Below are 10,747 nucleotides of genomic sequence, written 5' to 3'. Positions count from 1 at the left end.
TGGTTATTTGTGTGATGGCTTGAATCACTGCATTAGACAGTAGAGTTTAAGTTCCTTTAATTCAGAAAAGAATTTCAGACATCACATGGCAGTATTTTTGGATGTTCATACACAATTAGTAGAGAGCTTAAAATATACATCTTTACGGGTAATTGTTTTTGGTTCAAGGTAAAAAAGGTATCTTGTCTAAAAGTAAATGTTTAAAAGACGGTATTCATGAATCATAAACACGTTAGGATGCTAAAAAGAGGTCTTTATCCTTCATTAAGAGTACTTGCCTGATTTAGCATTTCTGTGCTATAAGATTTTCTGACCATTTTTAACAAAAGACATCTAAGTTGATGCAGCAGAATAAGATATATTGCATTCATGTACTCTTTATTTCTTTTGGAAACTGGTGAACAAATTACCAACAATAAAACTTCACTGCTGACATGCTGGTCATAGGTTTGTGAGTTTTATGCTACTTGCCGCTAATGTAGCCACAAGACGCTAGCCTCAAACAAAGATAGGTTCTCCACACCCGAAGATTTCTATTTAAATTGTCTTAAGCCCCAACTGACTCTGACTTTAAGTGACATGGCTCGAGTTCCTTTTTTATTCGACATTACTTATCTGTTCAACCACAAAAGACTTTCTACAACTTTTTCCAGACATTAGGTTGACCTTTGAGCTCTACTTCCAGTGCCGTCCCAAAGTCACTGGGTGAGTCTCCGCACTGATCGGGTGGTGGTGGTGGACAGGTTCTTCTGAGTCATGGCTGCAAAAGACACCAATTGAATATAAATCTGGACTTCTGATATACAGAATGATTCATCACTGTAAAATGACCACCTTATTTTGGAAGGGGGAAAACAGAATTTTAGATCACCTGAGAAGTTCAGCTCATAGCTAAAGTTTTTGGCAGTAAACTTCATAGAGCCTGACGGGGTCTGTTGGTACTGGCGCTCAATGTCCTGACTGGAAATGCTGCTTTTGGAATTGGAATAATCTGTCCATATTCCGTCGATATCCTGAAACAGCCATCGTGGTAAAGTTCCCAAACTGAAATAATATGTGGACCATATTTAGAGTAGCTTACATCCACTGTTCACATATTACTGCCACATTCAATGAGCTGGTGTTGCCAGGCAGATTTGGCAATTAAGAGACAAAAACATGAGTCTAGCAGAAAATGTATTTACAAATGGGAAGGGAATAAGGAAAGTGGTTGTAGACCTTATAATCTATTTCATTTGTTAATAATGGGTCAAATTAAGGTGTTTCAGTTTTAGTTTTTTAACCCCTTTCTACTTAAGACCACAAACAAAATGAATTATTAGGAGGTTGAAGCAGTATCTCTTCAAATCAGGGGACTTGACTTTGAATGGTTAATTCAAACAAGCAGTATGGTATGTGTTCAAAGGTTATTTAGCATTATTGAGGTGGAGGTGTTTTCCTGTGGTGAAATGTATCTCCTGACCTGCTGTGTTGTTGATTTCCAGAGTCAGCAGTCCTCCTCACTGCTCTCCAGGTCCCAATATTGTCATTGACTTGACACATGCCTAAAACACACAAGCTACAGGGTTTAAGTGGCAATTCAAACTGCTCTACTTAAAAAAAACCAAAACAATTGATTGTTTGGTTTAGAAGAGTGGCTTTGTAGCTTTATGTGTGTTCCTTACTAGAGAAATCCAGCGTGTATGAAAATCTTTTAATCTTGAAGTGAAGCTGGCCCTGTGGATTCAGCTGGTATTGGCTCTCAAGGGCAGTGCTATCAAATGAACATATCTACACACATATAGAAAGATAAGTTAAATACATTCAACACATTTGCTGGCTGAGAATAAAAAAAATGTTATGGGTTCTGTTTATTACCTATTGCTACAACTAGCCTTGTGGATGCCCTACTTACATGTGCTTTGTACTCTGTCCATATCCCCTCTTCTCCCATGAACTCCCACCTGTAGCCTCCAACTGTGAGCTGGGAGGAGGAAGCTAAGGTGGAGTTTTGGCTGCAGAGAAAAACATACTTTTATTCAGAGGTTTATCACTGAAATTCCCTCTCTAGTCATATTTAGTGTATATTTAAACATGTAAACATTTCGAATGTTAAAACTCCTACAGATGAAATCTCACCTTGTGTTGGAAGCCAATTTAGGACGCCTTCGTAAATCCCGGCGCATGCCTGTGACGCAGTTTGTTTGTGTATTGGCTGCCGAATAAAATCAGTTAGTTTGATGAAGAGACATATACTTAATTAATTGAGCTCACAGGAGAAAATGATAGAAAGATCCCATACTTGAGAAGTCTAGTGAGTATCTTGACGAGCCCACTGTGAAGTTGAAAGATCCTTGAGGGTTAAGAGTGAACTGACGCTCCACATCTCCACTGCTGATGGATGAGGACTGCATGTTGGAGCACTTGGGGATAAAAGTGTGTTACTAAAAAATGTAAGTAAACCTTTGAGGGTGGACTTCACTGGAATTTGTCCGTATGCTACCTTATTTACTTCCACCTTGGGTCGTAGTCAGGGCCACATTTCATTCTTTGAGTTGTTATCAGCCCCACTTCAGTGATTTTTTTTTTCCTTTCAATGCATGTTCAAAATGATTTAATATCCATCAAAATGTAAGGATAAGAGAGAAAGCCCAAAACCTTAAAACTGATTTGTGTAGGACTACATTTATACACTGAATACTTCTTCCACCGCTTGTGAAAACTGAGACAAATTCAATGGTAGCTGCCTGAGTTTTCCCTCACCTGGGATCCAAATTCACGCCACAGCTGGTCATCTCTGAAGTACCAGCCTATGTCCTCCGTCTGGCCCGGAGAGAGGGAGCTGAGTCTCTGCACTTTCAGATCTGCATTCTGAGTCTGCAGTTTATCGAAGTCTATGAACACCTTCCTGTGGAGACACGTTGGATAAGGTTTGAGATGCTTATTTGATTGTAAAACATTGTTATATTGCACTTAAACCAAACACATTCTTCTGAGTGTTGTATCAATTATGTCACCATCATCAGGACCAATGCAGTTTTTATTCCCTTAATAATCTAATTACCATAAGAGAAATGTCAAATATTTTTGGCATTGCTTTAAACAACAATCTTATAACTTTTTTACTTTGGAAAAGTCCAAAGGGAATTGAAAATAAAGATTCTTACTTATTTCTTGTGATAAGAATAGCATACAACAGATTAAAAGGGACGGGTTAAAATATAATAACCTAATTAACTCACAATGGAATCTAGTAAAAAAAATGTATGGAATGGAGAAAAGCTATACCTTTTAAGTTGTATTTCTTTTCCGGATTTGTGGATTGTTATGTAGTAATTGTATGCTTTGTAAACAAATCCTTTCTTAAACTGCTAAAAACATTTTAAAAAATAATCTAAATACTGTATCATAAACTGCAGCAATTGTTCAAACTTATAATATATATAAAAATGTGACTTCAACTACAAAATCGCAGATCAGTAAAGACACTCACACATGGCCGAAGTTGATGGTGATCCCTTTAGCTCCAGGTTGGCAGTAGTGGGTCTCGATCACATGGGCGTTGTCAATTGGCAGCCATTGAGATCCATTTGAAAGCTGCCACTCATAATGTTTCCCATTGACTGTAAAACAACAACATATGGGATCTTATTATCTTTCTGCTCTATTGATGACTAGGAGGTTTGAAAGGTCAGGTTAATGTTTGACAATGGCTGTTTATTCCTTTACTGTCTCGGTCTGATGTGCTAATAAAGTTAGTCGATAAAAGTGACATTTGGGTCATTCCAGAATTGGAGGACATTCTAAGTCCCCCATGTTAAAATTCAAATAATCCATGGCCAAAATGCTAAAACATGCACTTGTTGTATAAAATACACTTGTCCTGAGACAAGATGGACATAAAGTTGTAGAAAAAATGGTTCCAAAGTATTATTCAAAATAGAAAATAGATCACAAACACCCCCTATATTGGCATTGTTTGCTTGTCCCAACTTCTTGGTAACCGATTTGTATGTGTAATATAACATTTTAAATAGGCTATTTTTAAATTGTTTAAATTATTATTCTGTTGATAGATCTCTATTGTATTTGTAAAATCAATTTGTTAAATCATCAACCTATTTTAAATAACAGTAATATTGCACTGACGCTGTGTCCGTCAACATTCGTGCAACCCTGACACTGAAACCTTTTTAGATTGGCAGAGGAAGTGAACAAACATATATATAATTTAGCATAATCTACACGTTTTAAAAATGTTCCCAGATTATGAATTCCTTTTTTTTGTTTATTTAAAATTGATTGCTGTTGATTTTAAAGTTCTAGCCCCCATTGAGCGCTGTTGAAAAGCAACAAATACAATATCGAATAGAAAGTGTACCATTGATGCCTGATCGCGCCAAATCTTTTTTTTTTGTGATTCTTTTCTACCTGTTTTTATAAATTACATACCAAACAAATAGAAAATAAAGGATTCATTTTTTAAAAAAGTTTTGATGTCAAAATGTCCTCCAATACTGGAATGACCCATATGACAACTTATGTCTGACTTCATTGAAATATGTGCTATTGTTATTATTAGTGTCATATCTGTTTTCTGGTAACACTCTTTCATTGTTTTTAAATAAATATTATAATCCAATTTTTTGAAGCATTGGGGTTCTTGGAGTCTTACTGTAAAACAGATGGGAAACAGTAAGCTAAAAGGCTAAACTGCAGACTAAGAATTAATTCAGGAATTTTAAATATCGAGTCATACAGACCTCCAGTCCCTTGCCAATCTGCCGTCTGCCGTACATTTTCCTGTGAGTGACAAATACATTAATCTCACATCATAAAGAAACTTTTAGTGTCTGAAGTGATTCCGTGACAAACACTCACCATGACGTTACGAAAGTACTGTCCGCAGAAAAATTCTGATTAAAGAAGGGAAACAAAAAGAAATACAGTCCTTGAACAATATCCTTTATAGCACCATTAAATCCACTTTTATATCTGTTACTCAGAAACCGATGCGAAGGTTGCCATTTAAAAGAAGCTTTTCTTTCACTTTCGTTTCAGGGTAAAAGGATTACGACTTTAAAATATAGATTTTGAATAAGGTCACACCCAGAGGTGGGAAAAGTACTCAGATCGTGTATTTGAGTAAAAGTAAAAGTACCAGAGTGTAGGAATACTCTGTTACAAGTAAAAGTCCTGCAATAATAATAATAGTAATAATAATAATAATAATAATAATAATAATAATAATAATAATAATAATAATAATAATAATAATAATAATAGTAATAGTAATAATAATAATAATAAGAGTAATAATAAGAGTAATAATAGTAATAGTAATAATAATAATAATACTAAAATGTTACTCAAGTAAAAGTACAAAAGTATTAGCATCAAAATGTACTTAAAGTAGCAAAAGTAAAAGTGCACATCATGCATATTGGTCCATTTCAGAATAATATCTCTGATATGTTTTATAATTATTGATCATTAAAGTGTTTTAAAGCTGGTAAAGGTGCAGCTAGTTTTAATGACTTTGTATACTGCTTGTGAATTTACTCCACATGTAACTAAGGTCCTTTTTAAGTCTTGTCTATACTGTCTTTCACATTTTTAATCTAAATCTGTGAAGTAACTAAAGTTATCAAATAAATGTCGTGGAGTCAAAGTACACGATTCACCTCTGAATTGTAGAAGTACAACGTTGCATGAAATGTAAATACTAAAGTAAAATATCTTGAAATTGTAATTTAGTACAGTACTTGATGAATGTACTTATTTACTCCCAACCTCTGGTTACACATTAATCTCATTTGTGTTTTGTATATTATTAGTAGTGAAAGTGTTGGTGTCCTGTGTTCTTTGTCTACAGGGATTTAATTACACGACTTGAGAGAATTTTGAAAATATTTAACAACAAACAATATTACATTAGATCAATTATTTATTGAAGAAGTTTGAAGTTTTGTTCCACAACATTAACATGTTGCAATGTATGTGTATCACATTGGTTCAAAAGGAAATTGCATATGTATGAAGTAGATTAAACCTTAAGATCCAATAGAGTGTGACTATTGAGCAAAATGAATTACATATTTATATTGCATTATGCAAAACACTTAAAAAAGGTAATATGAATTATTTACCTTGAATTTGCATTAGACATATATCCAAACCAATCAATTGTATTGTAATAACAGGCAGTGTGTACAGATATGGCAGAAACTACTGATTTGTAATATGAAACATGAAATATATAATTCCAGCAGTGTTTTTCCTGTTAAGCTAAAATATATAATGTCATGTTATAGTATGGCAGTATGAATTTATACATTGTTTCTAAAATTCTGCAAAAGGCAAGTATGTTAAGTACATAATCTGAGGTCAAACTTGTATCAGCATTTAGGTGAGCTGGTATACTTAAAGGCACAATCCAAACTTTAAAAAAGAACCTGCTTTGGCATCAGTCTATCTTATCCTGAATAATTTCTTAAGTAAACACAATTCCCCATAAAGAGGCCAATGTTCTGCCATGCAAATAAAAGACAACCATTCAGTTTGCTTTAAGTACCCCAAATAAACACATCTCACATTGAAATGATTGTATAAATATGGTATTGCACTATTGTTTTCTCGATTTCCTTCTTGAGGTCTTCAAAACCTCCTTTAACTTTCACACCAGCACACGTCTGATCTTGCGTGAGTGTTTCGTCTTCAGGTTGGTTTGGGTCATCGCTGCAGAGGGAAAATAATACAAAACAAATAAATAAATGCTCTATTGTTTGCCATGTTTCAGGATAATTATTCAAGCAAGTTACAGTTCATTATAGCAGAAAGAGTTGTCTTTTCACGCTTCATTTTGCAGGCACACATATTAGTAAATAGTGAACCTCTTGCAGTTTTTGAAAATAACTACCTGCAAAGTCTAGTGTGTATCGCTGTCCCTTCACATTGAAGAGCATGCTGCCTTGGGGGTTTAGCTGGTACTTCCTCTCAATGTCATCACCGGTTACCGAGCATTCAGTTGACGTTCCATTCTACAGAAACAAATTAAATCATGTTTTTTGCACTTCGGAACAAAGACAAATATGATTTCATAGCTTAATGCAACCAGATAACTTGCCCTGTGTTTGAACACATGCCACGCTCCACTGTTTCCCTCAAACTGCCACTGTGGTTTGGAGCCCGAAGAAAGATTCTGGAAATGTGACGCTGCTTGAATAACTCTGGAAATATTGAATTCTCAATTAATTTCAAGAAATGCTTTTGACTTTGGGAAACGTGCTTATTCTCAAAATCCAGACTCACCCTGCTCCTGCGGACTGTTGGTACAGTGGTCGACGAGTTACTTTTCTCTTTTTGTTTGTGGTCACCTGCCGCATTTCTGACAAACAACAGAAAGAAAGTAAAGCTGCTTTCTAAGAAGAAACTAACATTGTGGCAATTTACAATCCAGTTTACACAGTTGAATGAAGATTGGGAATAGATTTTGGGAAATATACGCACATTCGAGGGCGTGCTCCTGCACATTTGAGTGCAGATATGTTTGAGGACATTCTTTCGATACTACAGTTGTAAAATTGAGCATTTAAATTACAAAAAAAATTGAATCATTTTTGTATTTATTAAATTGCCTCCCATGCTTTTTAAAAATTGTTTATCCTGCTGATGCTACTAAATATGAGTGCTGTTTGGTGTTTAGTCCCTGGAAAATATTTCCTCTTCAGAAATAGTTTTCTGTTTTATTTTGCAATCCGGTGCTCCATTGTTCTAGATTGAAGTTGGGATATTCCTGACTTAATTATCTCAACTTTTGCTTTTAATTTCTATTTGTGCACAAGGCCCTATAGGCTGGGATCAACTGAAATTCACTTTCATTTTATTAGAACAATGACATTCATCAGTAAATAACACTGGTACACACCTCAAAAACACATCAGGAACTTGTAGTATGTTTTTCTAAGTAGGCTACCTTCCTTAGGAAACACTCATATTGGTAAATGAGGCCCAATGTTGTACACATTGATTTAGTTGGACAGGATTAGTAAAAATGTGTATTCTGTGAAGGTTTTTTGAGTATACTTCACCTCTGAATTTAATCTCAAAGGTTTTAGCACCAACGTTGAAAGTGAAAGAGCTTGTTGGGTTACTCTGGAACTTGTTCTCAATGTCCGAGTTCTTCACAGGACTGGGCTTTCCCTTTGAGTCCTGTCCAGAAAAAAAGATATACATATATATATATATATATATTCATTGTCAAATCTACCAACAAAATAAAAACAGTGTTACACTAGGGACTTGTTGTACTTTTCCACAAAAAGTAAGTTTCAATCGATTTGTTCCATATACCTTGTCTCCATACTTGATCCACTTTCGACCTAAAGTGCAGTACCAGATCCACACAGTGTTTCCATCATCCAAACGTCTCACTCTCAGACCGCTTCCACGCGCTCTCATCCGGTTATAATCTATAATCACTGCCCTACAGACAGAGACAGAGAGATAAATCATTAACTAGTTTTGGTCCGACTTAGAAAAGGTTTCGGCACTGCGTTGTTGTCTCTTACCCGTATGGTGTGTTGTATATTTTAATGCTTTTGCTGTGAGGCAGAGAGTACTGGGCCTCAAGAATGTGATCATTAGCAACATCCTTCCAACCATTTCCATCATTCAGCTGCCACTGGTAGCATCTACCATCAGTGAGCTTTGGATCTGGTAAAATAAAGACACAACGTGAACTTTTAGATTTATAAAACAGACGGTGATGTTATTTCATATCGTTATCTTCATATCTAGCATTAGAACTGGACGAATCAATTTTACAGTAAAAATAATTGATTAAATGACTATGTGTAAAGTTATGTTGGTAGTGACTTAAAACCACTCATCGTTGAGTTGATAGCAAAACTCTAAAATAAAAGAAACCTTTAACAAAAAGGGGAATAACCTTCTTCACCACTTGACCTAGATCGGCCTGAAGCCCTGTTGCTTTCCCCCGAGGACTCCCCACTGCCTGTGGGGTGGTTCAGCTTACACTTGGACCCATAGCGACAGCTTCCTGTCAGGGCAAACTGGCAGACGTGCTGGTAAGGGCACCGCTCACCATCACGACACCGGCCTTTGTTGTAATACTTGCAGGGCCCGTTGCAATTCAACTGAAAATGGAAAGATAGACACATTTTCATCACGTTCTACATCAGTGTGCAAAAAAACAGATGGTGTCAAAAATGGCAGTAAACCCTAATCAGCATTAAATGAATCATATTTTAATGTAACTATTTTTGCTTCTGATTTTTAACAGTACACCTAGGGTGTAAATAGCCAATGTACCTATATACAAATAGCACTGTTCACTATATTCACACGGGTGCAAATAGCATCTGCCTTACACAATATTTAAGGATTTAAGTGTGTCCTCCTCTTATGACTTTATGTGCAATTACAAAATTAATGCAGACTCAAACATCTTCTCCAACCTGAAAATCATCTCCATCTGAATCTCCGCCACTGTCAGACGCCTCACTGGTGTCAGATTCCCCTTCAGAAGAGTCTTCTTTGTGCGATTCAATTATAGAGGACTTTTCCTCATCAGATTCTGGGAACGAAGGCACAAACAAATGAGACCAAAAAACACACAACGCATGTTGGTGAACACTTAAACCAAATTCCCATTGATTGATTGAATATGACCATTATCCTATGAGGGTAAACAGTGGGGTCACTTTCACTTGTTATGTTGCAATTGTTTTCTTTACTGATACTTTTTCAATGAGAAATGGTAAAAAATTAACCAACGTTTAATTCCATAAGATATTATTTCTAGCTCATTTTAAGAGACAGCTTGAAAGAAAGTGTAAGTAACTATTGAAAAACACGACTTATTATGCTTATCTACTTCCCTCTGTTGGATCATTACATCACATCCAGTAGGCCTATATGCTGTTTGTATGGTCATGATCTACACATTGGAAAATATAGAATAATGAATGAAAGATAATACGCCTTCATTCAATTAAACTCCCAGTGATTGGAAATTAAAGTAAACAAGTATTATAACTACACATGTTTGCACTACGGTAGAACACAGCGAGCTTCATAAAAAACGAAACTGAAACTTTACATAGGCCTATTCACTTCTTCAGACAATGATCGCCACTTCTGATAAATCTGTGTCTGTCTATCCGACTGCGAGTTAATACCTTAATCGTGTTTACGCTTTAGTATGACATATCATTTTATTTATCCTTTTTGATTTAGCCTTATATCAAGATCTACTATCAATTAATTTAGCATATAATAACATACAATGGTCACTCTTTATGAAGGCAAAAGGGTGCATAAGCATGTTGATAAATCCCAAAACAACACGTACATATTTACATTATAATGATGTCAAAATAGTACTCACGATAGGCAGAAGCCATTCTCTGTACAACACTTTCGTTTCCCACCTTAAATATAGCCTACAGCCCCACCCACTCGCTGTTATGCAAAAGGGTAATGATGAAGTGAAATCATAACAAGACTGCTGATACTGCATACTACTGTTTGGCAAAAATATATATAAAGTGGGTACTAACTTAAAGGAATACACATGTAAACAGGTAAACAATATGCAATGTCAATGTCTCGTTTCAAGGTTTCAAGGTTTTATTGGTCATATGCACAGCATATACAACGTATATGTTGGCAATGAAAATCTTATATCGCATGCTCCTCCAACAACTCAACATACATGGTGCGAATAAGATAAATAAAATAGTGC

At 35.5% G+C, this 10,747-nt stretch overlaps 2 protein-coding genes across 2 annotated transcripts; both read right to left on the bottom strand.

The window, feature by feature from the left end:
- Positions 1-40: 40 nt before the first annotated feature.
- On the bottom strand, positions 41-5,028 carry si:ch211-244b2.3 (uncharacterized protein LOC557230 homolog). The gene is made up of 11 exons (XM_063905523.1): positions 4,861-5,028; positions 4,743-4,782; positions 3,473-3,602; positions 2,743-2,887; positions 2,282-2,402; positions 2,119-2,194; positions 1,895-1,994; positions 1,665-1,770; positions 1,463-1,544; positions 872-1,044; positions 41-760 (listed from the first exon to the last, which is right to left on the bottom strand). The coding sequence occupies exons 1-11, from the start codon at positions 4,861-4,863 to the stop codon at positions 699-701; spliced, it is 1,038 nt and encodes a 345-aa protein (XP_063761593.1). The 5' UTR covers positions 4,864-5,028; the 3' UTR covers positions 41-698.
- Positions 5,029-5,908: 880 nt separating this feature from the next.
- Positions 5,909-10,522, bottom strand: si:ch211-244b2.4 (uncharacterized protein LOC541512 homolog). The gene is made up of 10 exons (XM_063906140.1): positions 10,391-10,522; positions 9,459-9,577; positions 8,930-9,137; positions 8,550-8,694; positions 8,332-8,464; positions 8,070-8,190; positions 7,291-7,366; positions 7,106-7,208; positions 6,899-7,019; positions 5,909-6,717 (listed from the first exon to the last, which is right to left on the bottom strand). Exons 1-10 carry the CDS (start codon positions 10,404-10,406, stop codon positions 6,656-6,658), a joined length of 1,104 nt encoding a protein of 367 aa, XP_063762210.1. The 5' UTR covers positions 10,407-10,522; the 3' UTR covers positions 5,909-6,655.
- Positions 10,523-10,747: the final 225 nt, after the last annotated feature.

This window comes from Eleginops maclovinus, chromosome 17 (assembly GCF_036324505.1).
Source record: "Eleginops maclovinus isolate JMC-PN-2008 ecotype Puerto Natales chromosome 17, JC_Emac_rtc_rv5, whole genome shotgun sequence".
Classification (NCBI taxonomy): domain Eukaryota; kingdom Metazoa; phylum Chordata; class Actinopteri; order Perciformes; family Eleginopidae; genus Eleginops; species Eleginops maclovinus.
Note: the sequence above shows the minus strand (reverse complement) of the source record. Positions and strands in the feature narration are given on the sequence as shown.